Source organism: Callorhinus ursinus, unplaced genomic scaffold, assembly GCF_003265705.2.
Source record: "Callorhinus ursinus isolate GAN/ISIS: 27379988/994484 unplaced genomic scaffold, GSC_fseal_2.0 scaffold6, whole genome shotgun sequence".
Classification (NCBI taxonomy): Eukaryota; Metazoa; Chordata; class Mammalia; order Carnivora; family Otariidae; genus Callorhinus; species Callorhinus ursinus.
Genome location: NW_027397068.1, coordinates 34915044 through 34936241, shown reverse-complemented (window position 1 = coordinate 34936241; position 21198 = coordinate 34915044). Strand labels below are relative to the sequence as shown.

General features: G+C 39.3%; 3 protein-coding genes across 7 annotated transcripts in view; 2 read left to right on the top strand and 1 right to left on the bottom strand.

Annotated features, from left to right (window-relative positions):
* The window catches only part of DSE (dermatan sulfate epimerase), a 150238-nt gene extending 142940 nt beyond the window's left edge, over positions 1-7298 (bottom strand). For 2 of the 3 annotated variants that reach the window (XM_073893817.1, XM_073893818.1), the window contains exon 1: positions 6183-7255. The gene's annotated coding sequence lies outside the window, so the exon portion shown is untranslated. Of the gene's footprint in view, positions 1-6182; positions 7256-7277 lie in introns of those variants that run through there. The other variant, XM_073893820.1, reaches the window with a different exon arrangement.
* Positions 7299-7498: 200 nt separating this feature from the next.
* LOC112817416 (testis-specific Y-encoded-like protein 1) overlaps positions 7499-21198 on the top strand; it is a 32579-nt gene continuing 18879 nt past the window's right edge. For 2 of the 3 annotated variants that reach the window (XM_073893814.1, XM_073893813.1), the window contains exons 1-2: positions 7499-8979; positions 15992-16174. In XM_073893814.1, the coding sequence (XP_073749915.1) occupies positions 7598-8905 (1308 nt within the window). In that variant the 5' untranslated portion in view covers positions 7499-7597 and the 3' untranslated portion in view covers positions 8906-8979; positions 15992-16174. The remainder of the gene's footprint in view (positions 8980-15991; positions 16175-21198) is intronic. The other variant, XM_025864509.2, reaches the window with a different exon arrangement.
* Positions 16044-21198, top strand: part of COL10A1 (collagen type X alpha 1 chain) — a 154066-nt gene continuing 148911 nt past the window's right edge. The window contains exon 1 of the mRNA XM_073893812.1: positions 16044-16174. The gene's annotated coding sequence lies outside the window, so the exon portion shown is untranslated. The remainder of the gene's footprint in view (positions 16175-21198) is intronic.

The following is a 21198-nucleotide window of genomic DNA, read 5'->3' as shown; positions in this document are numbered from 1 at the left end:
TCAGTTAAGCGGCTACCTTCGGCTCAGGTCATGATCCCATGATCCCTGCTGAGCAGGGAGCCCACTTCTCCCTCTCTCTCTCTCTCTCTCTGCCTACTTGTGCTCTGTCAAATAAATAAAATCTTTTAAAAAAATGCTAACTGAAAGGATGAACTTTAATAAGTGATTTTTTTTCTTTAAGACTTTTATAGAGTATAGGCCTGCTATAACTGTGGAATGGCATTTTAGTACCAGCAAGCCTCCTTTTTCCCACAACCTGAAGATACTATCTGTCTAAAATGCGTTGTTTAATAGAACTTTCTTCCATGCATGCTTTCCATGAGTGGCCAATAGTCAGATGTTGCTCCGGAGTTCTTACAATGTGGTCAGTGTGACTGATGAACTGAATTTTTAATTTTAATTAATTTAAACTTAAATAGGCACATGTGGCTAGTGGCCACTGTAATGGACAGTACAGGTCTAGAATGCATGTTGAAATAGCTGGAGCAGTAAACAAGTGTGATTACCATGCCCTCATTCCCACCTATTTTTCATGTTGTTCAGTTCTTAACCTATAGCAGAGTCCAATTCAAGTCTCATTTCCTGGATGAAGTTTTCACTGACCACTCTAATACACATGGATGTCTTTATTGTCTGAATCCTAAATACAATTTTTAGAATGGAATTTAGTGCCTGATTGAAACTTGTAAATAGTTTAATTTTAATATATGTAAGTTTTATTAGCATAAAACAATACAAATAATACTGTTACCTTTTATTCATTGAAAGCTTACAGTGCTAAACTTTACACATATCTTATTTCATCTTCCTAACAGGCTGGTAAAGTATGTATCATAATCTCTATTTAGGGGCACATGGGTGGTTCAGTCGGTTAAGTGTCTGCCTTCAGCTTAGATCATGATCTCAGGGTTCTGGGATCAAGCCCCACCTCAGGCTCCCTGCTCAGCAGGGAGTCTGCTTCTCCCTCTCCCTCTGCCCCTCTTCACTGCTCGTGCTCTCTTACTCTTTCAGATAAATAAATAAAATCTTAAAACAATCTCTATTTAACATAGAGATTCACTGGCTCAGAGAGATGAAGTGACTTGCCTGGGTTAAACAGTGAGTGACAGAGCTGGAACTTGAAACCAGGTCCATGACTAGTCTACACAGGTAGGGACCTTGTTGGAGTAGGTAGGGTCTTATGAGATATTTTGGCCTGATTTGATTATTAGAAGTCATCATAACAAATCTAAGCCCTATTTGAGAAGACTACTTTATAACAATTACAGCATAATGGGAGTGAAAGATTATGATTCAATTTAACTTACAGGAGTATTTCATTTATAGTGAAAGACCATTCCAAAGTTCACATCACTTTCTTAAAGACCAGTTGCTCCCTCTAGTGAAAAATCAATGCGAATACCATGCCCACTAAGTAATAGATTCTCAGTAGATGTACCCTCCTTTGGCGTGTATTAGAAATTTGTGGAGGTGTATTTTGGCTATTAAAAAGAATGTTATTTGCTTTCATTAGGTAGTGTCAGGAATATATACCAACAGTAAGTCCTTAACAACAACAAAATTGTCCCACTGCAGAGAGGGAAAACCACCTGTATTTATTTATGTGAGCCTGGAATTTAACATCATTTTACATTAAAAATGAAATATGTTTGCACTGTTTTACTATGCAGTGAATATTCCAGGAAGGAAACTATGGCATTTTATCTAATTTGAGACATTATCAATTGTAAAATATAGTATTATTTAAATATCACCAAGACAGAAAAAAAGAAAAATGTTGCCAATTAAACTATGACACAATGCATTTTTATACATAATTTTTACTCTATCTTTCAAAAGCTCTTTTAGACTTTATTTAGATGTAAATCAACTATCACACTTGGGCATATATAAAAGGAAAAACAAAAGCAAAATAAATTATTAGGGTATTTCTAAAATTTCCTCATATTCAGAAAATTTTCTGCAACAGTTTTTGACTCAGAGTTGTCAGTATCCATGTTTTTCCAAACAATATTATCCTCCCTACGTTCAACTACTTTGGTGTTGCTATATTTCTTAAAACGGTGCTCAACTCTTGTATCTATGATTTTCTTCAAGGACAAAGACATCAATTATTTAAGTTTTGATGTTGGCACTTTTCTGAGACTTCCAGAGAGACTGATGGAAAGTTTTCAAACTACAGGTTGTATCCCTTTTTCAGATGGTCTTTAAAGTTTGTCCAGAATGAAATCAGTAACAACTAAGTTCTCACATGCTCAGGCGATGACAACAACGTCATGACTGACACCTGGCTGATAGTGTTTATTAGACATATTTTGGTTGTAGAAATATGAAAATGTATTTTTCTTTCCTTTTTTTGGTGAAAATGTATTTTTTTACAATAGAAGAAATATGGAGCCATGGCAATCTTGGGGAACTCTTCCTTTTTCTTTTCCAGAACTTAACCGACATTTGGTCACTGGAATGCTACTCAGGATATATGAGTCACAAGTAAAACCTACCTATATCAGTCTCCATCCATGGTGATTACAACAACAGGTGTAACTTTCTAACTACTTGTCATTTCTTATAATGTGGGCATGATAATGCCTTTGCATATTGAAACAGATACTATTATAAATTAATTTTACTTCTCTTTTATATCAGAGTCAAGTCATTACATTTATGTTTTTCTATTAATTTGTGTAGGTGGGTTACATTATTCATTAATTTCATGTCAAGAAAGTAAAGACTAATTTGCTAAAAAAGATGATAGGGGTCTGATGGGGTTTACAAAATACTGAATTTAGGTATTACGATTAACCACTTTTCCTCTAAACAGAAAGCAAATCCTGGCATACTTTCCTAACAAATATTAATATGCTTGTGGATAGGGGAATGGATAGGAGGCAGATAAATGTGTATTAATTCAACATTAAGTGAGGATAGTTTTATGTTTTTATTTTAGGGAGTAACTTCACATTTTGTACAGAGAGCAAAGTTCTTCAGTTAAACTACCTAGATCCAAATCACGGGTCTATCATTTTTTAAAAGATTTTATTTATTTATCCAAGAGACAGAGAGACAGAGAGAGAGATCGAGAAAGAGAGAGAGAAATCACGAGCAGAGGGGGAGGGGTAGAGGGAGAAGCAGACTCCCCACTGAGCAGGGAGCCTGATGCGGGACTTGATCCCAGGACCCTGGGATCATAACCTGAGCCAAAGGCAGACGCTTAACTGACTGAGCCACCGAGGCGCCCCTTGTTTGTTTGTTTGTTTCTTTATTTATTTAGTGCAAGCAAGGAGTGGGGTAGAGGGAGAGAGATTCTCAAGTAAACTGCTCATTGAGCGTGGAGCCCAATGCAGGGCTTGATCCCATGACCCTGAGAACATGACCTGAGCCAAAATCAAGAGTTGGATGCTTAACTGATGGAGCCACCCAGGTGCTCCGAGTCTACCATTTTTTATGCCTTTTTGGATGAGTAACTCAGTCTCTCTTTGCCTCAGTTCCCTAGTGAGTAAAATAAAGGTCATAATAGCACTAACTGACAGGGTTCTTTATAAGAACTAAATGATACAATACATGGGATGGTGTTTACAACAGTGGCCAGTACATCAGAAGCAGTAAATACATGAAACCTATAATTACAACCATAAAACTTATCTTTCTGCAAAACAAAAATGTCTGAACTTCTGCTAAACTCCTTATCACCTGAGAAATCATTCCTGAAGAATCTGTGATTCTTTGATATGATGCAAAATAACTTCATGCTTTTTGTGAATATTTTCTCACAGAACCATATTAGAAAAGATTAGATTATCTTTTGAGTAGTGAGGTTTATTGCAAATTGCCAGAGGAATGCTCTGTAATGTACAAATATGTCTTATATTAAAAAATGCAAAAAGGGTACTGAGTATTATACAGGACGGATGAATCACTGAACTCTCCCTCTGAAACTAATAATACACTACATGTTAATTAATTGCATTTAAATTTTAAAAAATGCAAAAAGGTAATATATGAAGCAGAGCCAAAATATACTCCCCCATAAAATAAAATGTACTGCCAGTACAGACACACTGTTAGTTTTTGTAAGATGATTTAAAGTTTTCTTGTTTTTTTTTTTTTAAAGATTTTATTTATTTATTTGACAGAGAGAGAGACACAGCAAGAGAGGGAACACAAGCAGGGGGAGTGGGAGAGGGAGAAGCAGGCTCCCTGCTGAGCCAGGAGCCTGATGTGGGGCTCTATCCTAGGACCCTGGGATCATGACCTGAGCCGAAGGCAGACGCTTAACCATCTGAGCCACCCAGGTGCCCCTTGCCTTCTGTTTTTAAGCAGAAGACTCTATTGTCAGGCTTTCACCAGAACTAGATGTGGCTTTATTTGTCAAAAGCACTATTATGATGTCTGCAAGTGTGTCAGTTAGTGCTCTAACTGATAATGTTAGGAACAACTCCAGTAATAGATGGTGCATATAAATGTAATCAGGATTCTGGTGAGTCTAAGTGTTGAGACCTTCTCTTACTATAAGTACATTTGGAAAAGCCATGATATGGGATATTTGGTTGAATATATACAGAAAATGAGGAAAAACTTAAATTTCTCCTCATTTTAATTGTCTGAAAGTCACAGTAGGGAAATGATGTGGTGAAAACCCCTCATTATAGAAGATGGAGAGTGTAAGTTACAATCACTTTTGAATAAGAGAAGGTCCGGCGAGAAATAAGGATTTAGAGGGAAAAGCAGATTTGTGTATTCTATGCCATTTTTTTTTTTTTTTTTTTTTTTAAGAAAGAATCCTTTCATGGAAGAAAGAGCTGCTTAGGATTTCAATCTGCACCAAGTTTCATGTGCTCAAGGAGTTACTTCGCCATGCAGGAAAAAAAAATATGATTACTATTTGCCACAGAAGATTGTACTTAACATATTAATAGTATTATTTGCAGCTAATACTTGGAGAAGTTTTTCCTTATCTTTTTGAACCTAAAGTCTTAAAAAGAATACGTGTTTCTTTTACATGACACAGTCATCTTGCTATCTAAAACATTCTCTTTTTAGGCAGATACTGTTCATTCTCTAAGACCCTGTCACAAACCTATCTTGCTTTAGAATGTGCTAGGCATTTTGTATGTATTAAATTGTCAAATTTTATAAAAGAGGAAACAATAACTGAGAGATTAACTAACTTAACCAAGATCATACATAAAAACTCTTAAATTCCTCCTCCTTTCTCCTAGGGGCAACTTTCTTGAACCACTCTATGACTCATTAATCTTCCTGCTCTGAATTCCTACAACTCTTTTTATGAGCTGTGCCATGCAACTGAGCACTTAATTATACTCGTCCTCTTAGTGACTCTGGTTGTTTCATGCATGTCAGTCTCAGTATTCCAGCATCCCAGCATCATCAGTGGGAGAGGACAGAGTTGCTTCTTCTTTTGCATTTACTCAGCATAGCAGGGAGCTGAGATTTTAGTAGACCCTTAATGAGAGTTGCTGATTTGAATAAAACAAAACTTTAGGGGCGCCTGGGCGGCTCAGTCGGCATATTAGAGTAATAAAAGTTTCCACTTTGGGCCAAGTTAGATTATTCCAGTTCCAAGACAGAGGATGATTTCATGGCAATAAGAAAGAAGCGGGCCTTGTGGAAAATTCCATTATTCATTCTTATCTACAAGAGTAATTGTCAGCCAAACACCAAATACCAGGAGGAGAAACTATTCTGTTCATTTGTTCCTGTATTTAACATTCTAATAATATAACACTGTGCAAGGCAGTGTCCTAGGTACTAGTAAACAGTGGTAAACAAAACTATGACCCTGTCCTTCTGGAGTTCACCGTCTTGTCAAATATCTTTTGTGGTAGGTTTTGCCTTTAATTTTCTCTTTCTGGCTATTGCCTAATTCTGGTCTCAATAACCAAGATACATCACAGCTGTTGGGCAGGAGGCAGGAGCTCAGAGAAAGCAGTGGGCAAGGACGAAGGAGCTGCTGCTAGGAAAAACATGACACACACAGAGATGCAACCAAACTTCAATCCAAGCAGTATTCATTTCCTATTGCTTTAGTAACAAATTACCACAAACTTAGTAGTTTAAAACCACACAAATTACTTTTTTTATATTCTGGAGGTTAGACATCATAAAGATGTTGGCAGTGCTGCATTCCTTTGGAGGCTCTATGGGAGAATCTATTTCCTTACCTTTCCAGATTCTAGAGGCTGCCTTTATTCCTTGGATCCTGGTTTCCTTCCTCCATCTTCAAAATCCGCAGCACAGCACCTTCAAATCTCTTTCTCTCTTTTTCTCCCCTCTGCTTTGATTGTCATATAGTCAAAGACTGACACTCCAACCTCCTTCTTATAAGGACCATTGTAATTACATGGGTCCCACCTGGATAATCCAGCATAATCTTCCCATCTTCAGATCCTTAACTTAACCAAATCTGCAAAGTCCCTTTTGCCACAGAAGAGAACATATTCACAGGTTCTGATGATTAGGAGGAGGACATCTTTGGGGGCCATTATTAAAATAGCCTACAATCCAAAGCAAAGCAAATAGAAAAAAAGTTGGCCTGTTTTGCACCTTGAGTCAACTAACTGCACACTGGCATTCTGCAAGTTTGTTTTCTACTTCGACTATCTTGATTATCCATTTTAATTAGCTTTTCGTTATAAAAATGGTGGCGGGACGTCCCCTGCTGGTATTTCTCTGAGGCCTTGTAACTCTCTAACACCAGTTTTCTTCACAAGTCAACAAACTAAAACAACCAGAGACACTGGCATCCTTCTTAAGTTCTATGAACTGACTGCCATGAATACATACTTCAATAGGGCCAACCTTTCCCACCTCTCTGCAGAACTAAATTCGGGAATAGATTATTGGACTGAAATAGCTTTTCCAATTTCCTGCGGTGAGGAGCCACGAAGCAAGATTCAGCGAATTGACCCTGGCTTAATTCCTGCAGGCATTATGTAGCACAAACTCTTACTTTGAGGCAGAGTATAAATTTAGAACTAGCAAGGAATACTATGCGTCACTTTAGTGGTAAAAAGCTGCGGAGTAGTTTTTTCCCCCAGTAATGTTAGAGGTCAGTGATTTCTACTTGAGAAAAGAGAAACAATTTGCTATTCAAGTTAGTTTTAAAAAAAAGAGGTTTTTGCTCCTGGCTATTACAGGGTAACAAGGAATAGATTTACCTTCCTGCCTGAAAAATACTTAAGCAAAACCAGTAAAACATGTTTTCAGAAAACAACTGGCAGTGCTGTGCTGTGATCGCTACAATTACCCCAGCTTACATGCTGGAGGCAGTTTCCAGAGGCATCCTCCCCGCCTTCAGTCTCTGAGACCGAAATACATTAACGTAAGTCAAATTACGGCTTCACCCCACTAAATTCACAGAAGTGAAACTACGATAAGCTAGGACGGCAGGCAAGGGCGGAGCAAAAGCAGCGACTTCTCGCGTTCTGGTGGGATCTACGGCCCTGACGTCAGACGTCAACCTCGCGGAGACGCTCGCGAGATTAGAGGGTGGGTGGTGCCAACCGTCGGCTGGCGAGCCGGTGGCTTCTGTGAGGAAAACGGACGTTAGTCTACCGTCGGTCAGGCTGCTACTGACATGAGCGGCCTGGCTGGGGCTGAGAGGTCCCTGTTCCCCCAGACCGGCAGTCTCACGATTCCCGACCATGCCCCAGGAGACCTGGACGCAGACCAGTGCCTGAAGCTCCGTGAGGAAACCGAGGTGTCGCAGGTGATGGCGGAGCCGGGTGCGGGAAGCTTGAACACGGTCGCGCTCCCACCGCCTCAGCTTCCAGAAGAGCGGGGAGCCTTCCACGCCCCCGCGGGCTGTGGCCGCCCTGCCCAGATCCGAGGCGGTGGGAATCGCGGTTTCGCAGCGACCGAAGCGGGGCAGGCGGAGGCTCCGCCTCTCACGGAAGGCCTGGAAGCTGTGTCGGTGTCCGTGGCAACGGACAACAGCCTGGAAAATGGCTGTCAGAGTGGAGAGCCGCGCGGCCCAGGTGGGGAGAAGCCAGAGAGGCCGGGGTCTGAGATGTTGGCAGAGGTGAAGGCCAAGGCCCTGGAACCTGAGAAGTGCGCCATTTTCTCCGTAGCAGTGGATGAGGAGGTGGTGAAGGAAGGAGTGAAGGAGGAGGAGGAGGAGGAGGAAGTGGTGGTGGAGCAGAAGATGGAGGTAGAGAAGCAAGTCGGTGAAGAAACAGAAATGATTGAAGAAAATAGAGTGGTAGAGGAGGGGCAGGAAGAAGCAGGGCCCCGACCCTTGAATATGGATCTCCGCATGAACCCCCTGGAAGCCATCCAGTTGGAACTGGACACTGTGAATGCTCAGGCTGACAGGGCCTTTCAGCAACTGGAGCATAAATTTGGGCGGATGCGTCGTCACTACCTGGAGAGGAGAAACTACATCATTCAGAATATCCCGGGCTTCTGGGTCACTGCCTTTCGGAACCACCCCCAGTTGTCCCCCATGATTAGGGGCCAAGATGCAGAGATGTTAAGATACATAACCAATTTGGAGGTAAAGGAGCTCAGGCACCCTAGAACTGGCTGCAAATTCAAGTTCTTCTTTCGAAGAAACCCTTACTTCAGAAACAAGCTTATTGTCAAAGAATATGAGGTCAGAGCCTCTGGCCGAGTGGTGTCTCTTTCCACTCCAATCATATGGCGCCGGGGCCATGAACCCCAGTCCTTCATTCGCAGGAGCCAAGATGTCGTCTGCAATTTCTTCACTTGGTTTTCAGACCACAGCCTTCCAGAGTCTGACAAGATTGCTGAAATTATCAAAGAGGATTTGTGGCCAAATCCACTGCAATATTACCTGTTGCGTGAAGGAGTCCGTAGAGCCAGACGTCGCCCCATAAGAGAGCCAGTAGAGATCCCCAGGCCCTTTGGATTCCAGTCTGGTTAATCTCGGCCTTTGGAAATACTGCACAAGGTCCCCTACCACCTCTTGCTGGACCTGTGCTTGGACAACAGAAATGGGTATGCCTTCTGCCTTTTTTTTTTTTCCCCCCCTTTCCTGACGTTTCTACAACTTTTTTCCTCTGGACATTGTTTTCTTAACCTCAAGATTGAGACTTTCAAGGCCATGCTCCTCCATTTCCACATGGCCTTCATGCCATTCTGCATTACTGTCACATGCTGCATGGTCATGATTCACATTAACTCCTAGGCCAGGCTGTAAATTGCATTACCTTTATCTGCACTGCATGGACCCTGTTTGTTTCCAGGGCCTTTGGTCTGCCTCTTAGCACCTGGAATTCCAGCTTTGCCCTTAGTACAGGCACGCAGCCTGTGGACAGTTGTGGGGCAGAGAGAGCAGCAGTGTGCTACTTGTTCTATGTGATTTATGTAATTCCATTGCTCTTCTTGCACCTCTGGTCACCTCCTACTGCCTACTACTGGCTATGCCCACCCAGCTTGGGCTCCTGCCTACCTTGCAGATAATTGTTGGCCCTACTGTCTGGTTTCTGGCAGACCAGAATCTCTAGAACTGCTGGTGGACCCAGGTTTCCTGCCAGCACACAAAAGACCCTTCCATTCCTCTCCCCAAAAGACCTCCTTGATTCCTCACCTCCCTCTTCCTTCCGTCTCCATGATCCAGAACACTACTGTCAGGCTAATGATCAAGCTAGTGACAAGTTAGACCTTATTCTTATGGCCAGAGTAAGGATGGTGTCCATTCTAACTACCACGTTTTCTCAGCCTCAACTAGTAAATTCACACAAAACTTAGGTATACCTCTTGTGCCTCCTCTCCTTACCCTGAACGTGATTAAATGCCAGGGTGGCAGTACACTTTTTCTCCATCTGTCTCCTGTCCCTTAAAAAAAAAAAAAAAAAAAAAGTGATAGCTCAAAAGCGTCTGCAAAAGCAGCCCTTTTAGTTTAATTTGGCTTTAGCTCTTCATTATTTCCAGGGACAGGTTGTCTTGTAAAATAGATTCCTGGAGCTCTTATTTCTCTCTGCTCTCTTCTCCACCTTCCACCCCCTTTAGCGACACCTAGAGCGTTTAAAGGGAGACAGATCTAGTTCATGGTGGATGGAAGAACCAGATTGTGGTGGGTGCCCTAAGCGGGGAAAACTGAACAGAAGACCCCAGGCAAAAATGAGCAAGATAAAAATTGGGCTAAGATTAAGACTGGCTGACAGAGCCTTCAAGGAAGAGATTTTCTCTTTCAGTGGTAATGGGAGGAGAAGTAGTTTTTCTCAGGATTTCCGTGGGAGAATTGAAAGGGATTGGAGTGTTAAGTGTATTGCCTAGAGAAGAGTTCTTTAAAGAAACAAAGCAATTTTGGGTGCTTTCTCTTGTTTTCATTTGATTTAATTTATTCAGAAGATTACTACTGTGTTTTTTGTTTTCTGGTGTTTAGTAAAATAACATTTTCTGTTTCTGCTTACTGGGAAAATTGAGCTGTGTAGGCTTTCTTTTTGCTTTAAATTGGGAATATTTTGAAAAAAATAACAGTTTTACTTTCCTGTAAGATACAGAGACTTAAATGAATATGAGAGTTTTCGACTTCCTGTTTCTGTTAAAACTGTATCCTTAGAAATATAATTTGTGTAATTTGATTTTGTCAGAATCTGAAGACTGTAAATTGTTGTCTTCATGGAAGAATGCCTACAAAAGATGTTTGCTTGATTGTCTTACTTGATAATTTATCCTGGTAACAACTTAGTAATTGATGTTTTTTTTTTTCCTAAATATAAATACTTGTGAGATTGCTCTGTCAAATTGGAAATGTAACATTGGCATATTTGTTTTTCCTTATATGTGTCCTGGTAAAATAAAAGCATGTTACTCTGCTAGATTTCTTATTTTTCACTCTGCCCATAAACATGCGTGAAGAAATTGTTCAAAATAACAACAGATTATAGAATTTAAAATTCAAAAAATGGATACAACAGACATTATCCCAAAAATAAGGAACTAGGGCACACTGCTGTACCTTGCAAGGTTGGGAGGGTTGTTGCTATGGGTTTGGCTTTAAAATGTTAACAGGGCGCCTGGGTGGCTCAGTTGGCTAAGTGGCTGCCTTCGGCTCAGTTCATGATCACAAAGTCCCGGAATTGAGTCCCACATCAGGCTCCCTGTTTGGCAGGGAGTCTGCTTCTCCCTCCGACCTTACCCCCTCTTGTGCTTTCTCTCTCTCTCAAATAAAATAAAATTTTAAAAAAATAAAATAAAATTAACAATTGCAAGTGCTTACTCATGATGTCACTTTTTTCTATATAACTTGTATAGCACCACCACTTCCTTCACTTCCTTAAAGCCTCCATTTCTGTCTGTAAATGATACTCTCAGGTCATTTGGGTTCTTATTTTTGTTCACTTGCACATTTAATAAGCAAACAATTTCTATCATAAGTGATAAATTATTCTATCCTCATACTTTCTTAGCTGTAAAAACTTATTCATTCTTTTCTTCAAAACTCCCCACCTTCTATTTGTGTCAAATTTTTCAAGGCCTGAGAGGTAACTCTTCTGCCTTAACAGCTTTTCTGTTCCCTTAGGGAAAATGAAATGTCTTCTCAAGTACTTGGTGTACTTACAGGGACTTCTTTTCTAGAAAATAACATACAGTTTGTTAACAGTGAATTCCACAAATATTTATTAAGGCATTTTGTCAGGTCTTGGGAAGATAAGAATAAGAAGATAAAGTCATTCCCTTTATTGTTAAAGAATTGGGGAAAAACTGATAAGCAGACAAATGACACTGATACACTAAAATACAAATACATTTTCACAGGTTTTTCCACTCTTTCCCTATCTAATTTGGAAGCTTTGTGAAAGCAGAGGTGATGGGATATCTTTTATATCTCTCACTGCTTCTAGCATGTTTTGCTCATAGTCGTTACCAGATAAATACTGAATGACAAAATGAATAACTCAAATGGAAAAAAAGAACAAAATACCCTGGTACCCAGAAAGACTTGATGAAGTAATGGGAAGAAGATGGTTTTTAAAGCAACTGTAAAATTGACGTAAAAAAATTTACAAAGCCTTTCTTAAAAGCAAATTTCTTGTTTAAGTGATTAGAAAAGTCTAAACCCTGTAACATTTAACCTTTCACTTGCCATTGTAACAGAGCATTACTTAACTTTGGATCAACAATTATGTGCTTTATTTTTGTATATTTTAAGGTGACTGTTAACACTGGAGATAGGGAGTTAGACTCTAGACATGTGCTGTCCAGTACAGTATCCATTAGCCACCCATGGCTACTGAGCACTTGAAATGTGTCTAGTCCAAATTGAGGTCTGCTCTGAGTATAAAATACACACTGGATTTCAAAGACTTAGTATGGAAAAAATGTAAAATACCTCAATTTTGTATATTGATTGCATGTTGAAATGGTATAATATTTTTGATAAGTACATATAAATATATTAATAACTTCCCATTTTTTTGTGCTACTGGTAAATTTTAAATTAGATGGGACAGCATGATTCTAGGCTTCTTGAATATCTCAAAGTGTATAAAATACATGTGAAAATTAAACTTTCTCCCCATGAAATTTTTTGTGACTTTAAGACAAGGGTTATCTAGTTAAAATTTAAGATGGGTAAAGTATAGCTAGATGCCAGTGGGTAAAAAAAGGGTAAAAACGAAATGTCCTTTATCAACTTTTCCTTGAGTACCTAAGATACTCAGTACTTTGCAGGGTGGCTCAGTCTGTTAAGTGTCTGCCTTCGGCTCAGGTCATGATCCCAGGGTCCTGGGATTGAGTACTGTGAAGGGCTCCTTGCTCAGCGGGGAGCCTGCTTCTCCCTCTGCCTGCTGCTCCCCCTGCTTGTGCTCTCTCTCTCCCTCTGACAAATAAATAATATTTAAAAAAAAAGATATACTCCATACTTTTCAAAACATAATGTGTAAAATTATGTTTCTGGATATAAGTAGGGTACATCTGGGTGTCAAATTGGCACTAGTAGTTACTATATTGGGTTATCTAAAGGAGTCCCTTAACAGTATTTAGGACCTGTAGCTTCATATTTTTCTAGAATAAAATATTCTGTATTTTTGTTTTATAAAAATGTAGCTCAGAACAGAAACAGTACATGAAGCTCAGAAAAGAAAATTTCAGTTATCAAATATACCATTTTGTGTATGTTAACGTAGGCTCTAAATTTTAACAATTGGCCAGGCAACAGAAAAAAATCTGAATCTAGCATTGCATCAAGTCAATTCAATGCTCACCACTTGAAGCATATTTTATTTTTGAAAAGTAGTGGAGCCTTGCAGCAATTATTATTTTGTATTGGTTATTAAGGATTATATGGGATAGTAAAGTGAAGGTTGTCCTTGCTCTTGAGGAACTCACTCTCATTGAGGGGTTATTTTTCTTTGAATGTTCCCTCTTCAGCAAATTCACATACTCAAACCAGTCATGTGCACAAGAAAACTCAGGATTAACATGGCAAAAAGGTGTCAGAGATGATCAGGACTGTCCTTTCAGGGCTAACTTCCCCTCCCTCAATATTAATATATAATTGAAGTCCTAGAGTATGAATGTGGTGGATATAATATTTATCCATTCACTAGATAGAAGGGAGGTATTTCATTTGTGAGCAGTGCTTTCTCCATGTTTGCTTCAAGTGTTTTATTTCAGTTCTGAAGGGCCGCTTTTAATACATTTTCTTTGGCCTCTGCGGTTCTCAAGACTTACAGAAGAGTTTCTGTCAGGCCACATTAGGAAAATGTCTACTTTTTGGCTTCACTTTTTCAGGATTTGCATTTAATGTAATTTTTTTTTTTTTGAGAATAGGTCAGGAAGAAATGGTTCTATTAAAAGTAAAAAGGGCCACTTAAGGAAGCTGCTAATTTTTATAAATACCCAGATGTCTTATTAGTGGCCTGAAGAGACAGAGAAGACACACTAGCTTTATTTATTCAAAGATTTTATTAAGTAATTTCTGCACCCAAAATGGGGCTTGAACTTACAACTCCGAGATCAAGAGTCACATGCTCTATTGACTGAGCCAGCCAGTTACCTGGACACACTAGCTTTAAACTGAGATTAAATCACAGTTTTACAATCTACTACCTACTGCATTAGCCAAAATAAATACCTTTTCTGAGCCTTGGTTTCCTTGTCCATAATGCGGGGGTGATAATACCTGTTTTATAAGCTAATATTCTCCCAGGATGTATTTGGAGAATGCCATTATAAGGTTGTAGAAAGCATACATTTGGGAGTTTATTATGTGCCAGGCACTGCGTTAAAAGATTCTAAGTATTAACATAGTTAATACAGGTTAGAGTGTGAAAATGCCAAGCACAATGCCGGGCTTATAATATGTAATAAATATGAATTTCCATTTACCTTCCTCTCCATTTTAATTTCGCATTTAATTTACATCCAGACAGTTATCTAGCCTAATATTTCTCAAACCCAACTGCCCATTATAAATAGCTGGGGAGTGGGGCACCTGGGTGGTTTAGTTGGTTAAGCATCTGACTCTTGGTTTCAGGTCAGGTCATGATCTCAGGGTCCTAAGATCAGGCCCTGTATCGGGCTCCGCACTCAGAACAGAGTCTACTTGTCCCTCTTCCTCTGCTCTTCCCCTTGCCCGCTATGTCTCTTTCTCTCTCATAAATAAGTAAAATCTTAAAATAGCTGGGGAGCTTTGAAAAATTCTGATACCTAGGCTCTCCCCTCAAACCAGTTAAATTAGATACAAAGGTACAGACAGATTTGAGAATCATGAATAACCTTTCCTTGGACTCCTCAAGTGAGGGAATATTCACTCCCTCCCCAGTTTTGTTAGATTTACTCAGAAACATACTGCCTTATAATATCCAGCTATTGCAAAGGACCTGGCATACAGTAGGCTCTCAACACATCTCCATATTTTGACCCCTGTAGTCTTGTAGAATGTAATTAGCCTGATGCCACAAAAGAGTTAAGTACTTGAAGATCATCATCCTGTCCTTCCCCTCAACAGCTCCGCACTCCCTCTACCACCGCCACTACCAACCTAGCTATATATAAATTCCTTCAATGTTCCTTATCCATTGTGTATGCTAATAAACAAGATTCATTATGCCAGTGTTTTTCCTAAAGTCAGGTGCCCTGAACTGAACAAAGTAACATCCAGATAACAAAATAGAATGAGATTCTTACTGCCTGTATTTTACATAGTATATTTCTTTAAATGGATCTTGGGAGAACATTAGCTTTTGGAGCAGCAATATTTCCCTTTTCATTCCTAATAAGATTAAAATTTTAACAAGTAGATACTTTTAAAGTATTCATGTGCTGAGTTAGGCTTCTTATTATACTTCATTGAAGCTTGTGTCCAACACTTTCCATGTAGCTATATTAATTTTTATTAAATTAGGCTAATTCTTTTAACCTATTCATGTTTGGAGGATCATTAATTATTCCTAATGAGTAATTTTACTCCCTAATTTCATGTCATTTGCAAATCTGGTCTGTAGCCAGGTCATTGTTGAAGTTCTCCCAGGAAGCTTCTTTTTAGGGTAACAGCATCTTTAGGATCTTTCATAAACTGTGGCTCCACCTATTCTCCCCACTCCCACCTCCAGTTTAACTTTGTCCTAGGGCATCAGCAAACAAACTTGGTACCTCTTTAGAATTTAGGGAATGATGCCCCCTCCAGGCTGAGAGATTAGAAAGTGTGCCAATTCCTCCCAGATGCAGTCCATAATACCTGATGTACTTTGTCTTTCAAATACCCTTGTCAAAAAAGGAATGACTGTAGTGATCATTTTTTTTAATGGCAGTATTAATATTTTAATATTATTTCAACTGTGGTTTGAAATTTTTCAAAACAGAAATTTGGAGAAATATTTAAAATGTTAATATAGCTTATTTTTATCAGTCACCAAAAATAGAAAATATAAAAGTACACAGATAAAGTTATAATTGAGAATTTTGACCAACTTCCATCAAGGTAATACTACTATTTAAAAGATTGTTCTATAATTGGAGACTTTATTTTTTTTAAAGATCTTACTTATTTTTTTGACAGAGAGAGACACAGTGGGAGAGGAACACAACCAGTGGGAGTAGGAGAGGGAGAAGCAGGCTTCCGGCTGGGCAGGGAGCCTGATGCGGGGCTCTATCCCAGGATCCTGGGATCATGACCTGAGCCGAAGGCAGACACCCAACGACTGAGCCACCCAGGTGCCCCTATAATTGGAGACTTTAGGAGGTAAGTAGGAAGCACATATTATTGTGAAGAGCTATCAGTGATGTTGGATTATTTCCTACATCACTAGAGAGTTCTAGAGAGACCCAGCTGGGACATTGCACCAAATTGACCACATACATAGAAACTTATTTTAAGATTCATGTATTCCTCTACGAAATTCTGGAAACATGGGTCTTCTTATTAAGGGCTTGATTTCAGCACACATTTCTTGAGGCTGAGGTCCACTAATCGAGCAGAGGTTTGCATTGCAGAATCAGCCACAGCAACTGATTCATACACATAAGCCTATGAATGTCTTCTGAGATAGTAACTTCATTTCCAAATCTGCATTTCTTTTAAGCTTCAAACTCTGATTCCAGAATTTATGGTGGCTTAGTATTGGCAAATGAGTGTGTTCTCCACTTGCTTTCTGGTCTGTATACATATCCAGTTTGAATCCATTTGCATTTTCTTGATCACATTGATAGTGCTAACATTGAGTGATTAAATATTTAATCCCTACCACCTCACTGTTGTATGTGCAGTAGCCCTCTCTCTTTGCTCATTTAAATGACCAAAGATGTTACCTAAAAATAGATTTTCTTTTGTTTTTGGAATTTGTCATTGTTTTCTGATTAAAGTATAATTTACATACGGCACAAGAATGTTCATAACAGTTTTATTCATAACAGTTCAAAGCTAGAATCAAACCAATGTCCACCAAAGGTGAATGAATAAATTATGGTGTATTCATACAATGGAACATGACTCAGCAACAGGAAGGAACAAACTACTGATCATGCAACAACATGGATGCATCTCAAAAACATTTTTAAGTGAAAGATGCCAGATAAGAGATTACATACTAGGGGCACCTGGGTGGCTCAGTCACTTAAGCATTTGATTCTTCATTTTGGCTCAGGTTATGGTCTCAGGATAGTGAGAACGAGCCCTGCACTGGGCTCTGTGGTCAGTGCGGAGTCTGCTTAAAATTCTCTCTCTCTGCCCCCCACCTCGCTATGCATACTCTTTCTCTCTCTAAATAAATAAATAATTTTAAAAAAGAGAGTACATACTACATAATTCCATATATGTGAAGTTCAGTAGCATGGGAAACTTACCTATGGTGACAGAAATCGAAAGAGTAGTTGCCTTAGGGTTGGTAGAGTAACTGGGAAGAAGCATGAGCAAACTTCCAGGGGTGATAGTAACACACCATATTTTGATTTGGGTAATGATAACATGGATGTATCCATTTGTCGAAACTTGTCAAGCTGTACAATTAAGATTCATGCATTTTAGTGTATGTAAATTATAACAATAATAGATTTAAAAATACTGTCATGAATTCAAAAATTGGAATTGCATTTGCCCATTTCTACTATTTTGACTTTTTTTCTGTGCTTAAATAAAAGTTGCTGACTCTGGGACACCTGGGTGGCTCAGATGGTTAAGCATCTGCCTTTGGCTCAGGTCATGATCTCCAGGTCCTGGGATTGAGCCCTGAGTCAGGGGAGGGAGGGGTGTCCCTGCTCAGGAGGAGTCTGCTTCTCCCTCTGCCTCTCCCCTGTGTTCATGTTCTCTTTCTCAGGTGAATAAATAAAATCTTAAAAAAAAAAAAAGTTGCTGACTCTACTTGCATGATTTTATTTGCAAATTCTTCTTATTGCTGTATAATTTCATTTATAATCCCAATTTTGGAATTACTTTTTTTCTTTTTTTACTTTTCTCCTTCAATTCCAGGCAAAAGTTGATCTCTCAAGAGATTTCCCTACTTTACAAACTAAGTGGTTCTGTTACCTCACATCACTGAAGATGTTGAGTCTGCTCAGGACATACTGACCTATAAGTAGTACTAACATACTTACTCAACAATTTTCCTGTGTTTCCCTTTTCATTTCTGCACATTCAGATGCCTACAAGACAATTCTCTGACCTTCTTTACTTGGACCCTTCTCTCTGACTCTTCACTTCAATCTACTACTCTCCATTATCCTAATGCAGTAGATTGCAAAGGGTGGTCCCCAGACCAGGAACATGAGGTTCACCTGAATCTTTTAGAAATGCAAATTTGAGAACCCCACTCCTGCCCTGTACAATCAAACTCCGAGGTGGAATCTAGCAACTGTATTTTAACCAGCACTCCAGGTGATTGTGATGCATGCTAATGTTTGGGAGATCATTGCCCTAAACCCTATTGCTGCTCCTGCTTCATCTCTTAGTTTCCTGAGTTTGTTTTTCATTATAAAAACAAAACAAGATATTTATCTATAGTCTTTTTTTTTTTTTTAAAGATTTTATTTATTTATTTGACAGAGACACAGCGAGAGAGGGAACATAAGCAGGGGAAGTGGGAGAGGGAGAAGCAGGCTTCCTGCCGAGCAGAGAGCCTGATGTGTGGATCGATCCCAGGACCCTGGGATCATGACCTGAGCTGAAGGCAGACGCTTAACAACTAAGCCACCCAGGCTTTTTTATCTATATTCTTAGTCACATTTGAGTTCTCTGCCCCATGGAGTCAAACCTTCGATATCGAATTCTGCTCCAAGTACACATCTTTGTCTTCAAATCTTCTCAGAGGATTGTTAAAAATATCAGGAATTTCCATGTATGCTTTCATTTTATGTTTGTAATCCTACAGTCTTTGTATCACTATCCCCATGTGATAGGGAATTAGAGGTTTAGCAAATTGAAGTGTATTCACCTAGATGTAAGTAACACAGGTTGTATTCAAGTAGGGTTTCTTATTTCTAGCTAGAGCACATCCCACTATATTGCAGCAACCTATAATTTTGGCACAAAAACATATGTAAAATCCTAATTATAAATTTATTAGTCTTAAAGTTATTCCCAATCTATTCATGAATGGCTTTATAAAGGGATGTATTTGTCTTGCTCTATCAGATTATAACTATTTCCTGTATTTAAAAATGCAGTTTTTTAAAAATGTTTTATTTATTTATTCATGAGAGTCAGAGAGAGAGAGAGAGAGAGAGAGAGAGAGGCAGAGGCAGAGGGAGAAGCAGGCTTCCCGCCTAGCAGGGAGCCTGATGCGGGACTTGATCCCAGGACCCTGGGATCATGACCTGAGCCGAAGGCAGACGCTTAACCATCTGAGCCACCCAGGCGCCCCTAAAAATGCAGTTCTTGATATTTGCTGTCTGAATTAAACTGCTTGGTTTTACTTTTCTTCAGAAGAATAGAATTAGGGTGCTTGGGTAGCTCACTCGGTTAAATGTCTGCCTTCAGCACAGGTCCTGATCCCGGGATGGAGCCTTGTGTGGGGCTCTCTGCTCAGCGGGGAGTCTATTTGTCCCTCTCCCTCTGCACCGCCCCCCCCCCCGCTCGTGCGTGCACGTGCTCTCTCTCTCTCAGATAAATAAATAAAATCTTAAAAAAAAAAAAACAGAATTAGCTAAGGTAGTTCAAATGTTTTAATATACTTCTGGAATTTGGCTATCACTGAGAAAGTGGAGAATGTGTATTTATTGAGACTTGAGTCAATTGGGTGATTACTTATAACCGCACTTAATACTTGTCATCCTCTTCACCAAGCTCTAACTTCTCTTAGCACAGTAAAGAGTTGTTTTGAGATGGGTCTAGTCTATAGTGGTCCAGGTGCTGTTGTAGTCAGACTACTTCCTCCCTCTAGTGACCAGGAATGAGAATACCATATCATTCACAAGCATTTACAAACTGATGATCAATGTATATACGGACTTCCTCCTGCGGTGTTTGGGAAATTTGCTAGTTATTTTATTAAAATGAATGTAGGTGTTACCAGTAATGTCATTAGGGACATTAGGGAAGCTAGATATCCTGCAATGTGAGGGATAGTGCCCCATATAAAGTAATTATCCAGTGCTAAACATATAGATGAAAAATCTATTATTTAAGCCTAGAACCTAGCACCATTTTACATATGAGAACATTTTGCACTGTTATTTTTATTTTTTATTTTTTAAGTAAACTCACCCCTAACGTGGGGCTTGAACTTAAGACCCTGAGATCAAGAGTCACATGCTCCTGGGTGCTATATGTAAGTGATGAATCACTAAATTCTACTCCTGAAACCAATATTACACTGTATCTTAACTAGAATTTTTTTAAAAAAATATTTTATTTATTTATTTGTCAGATAGAGAGAGAGAGCACAAGCCGGGGGAGTGGCAGACAGAGGGAGAAGCAGGCTCCCTGCTGAGCAAGGAGCCCAATGCAGGACTCGACCCCAGGACCTTGAGATTATGACCCGAGCTAAAGGCAGATGCTTAACTGACTGAGCCACCCAGGCATTCCAACTAACTAGAATTTAAATAAAAACTTGAAATAAACAAACAAATAAAAAAGAGTCATATGCTCTACCAACTGAGCCAGCCAGGCCCTCCTTCCTCCCCACACTGTTTTAAACACTGTATTTTTTGAAAGCAACTTATTTCATCTACTCTAAACTCTACGGCTACCACACTGCTTGTAAGATACATCATCATTTAACACTGAGAATGAGAACAATTGCCAAACTCTGACACAAAACTTTCTAATACACTTTTTATTTTATCAACAAATCAAGTGAAAAGGAACCTACAGAATGGGAGAAAATATTTGCAAACCATTTATCTGAAGAGGTTAATCTCCAAAATATATAAGGAACTAGCAATTCTAAGATACAGGCATCTAACTACTTCATCATGTCATTTAGTGTAGGCATGACCTTCTTCTTATTGCACTAAATCTTTCCTCGCTTCTAGCTCTTCTCTCTGTCCTTCGGCCCCCAGTTTGCAAGATGTAAAAATGGGAACTAAGGGGTTTAAACGATCTGTTAAATATGTTATTCTGGATCCTCTGAAAAGCAGAAATCAAGCTAGGATTAGATTTTATTAGGGGATTTTATTAGGGGAAATGCAAAGATTTTATTAGGGGAAATGACTGTGTGAGTGAGTGAAATGGGGAGGGAGCCAGAAAGAAGATGGAAGAGGCATTTGACCAGAAAGAAAATCTGATTCTGAATGAAAAAGAGAGCAAGAGAAAGTTGGGTAGAAGTGTTCTAG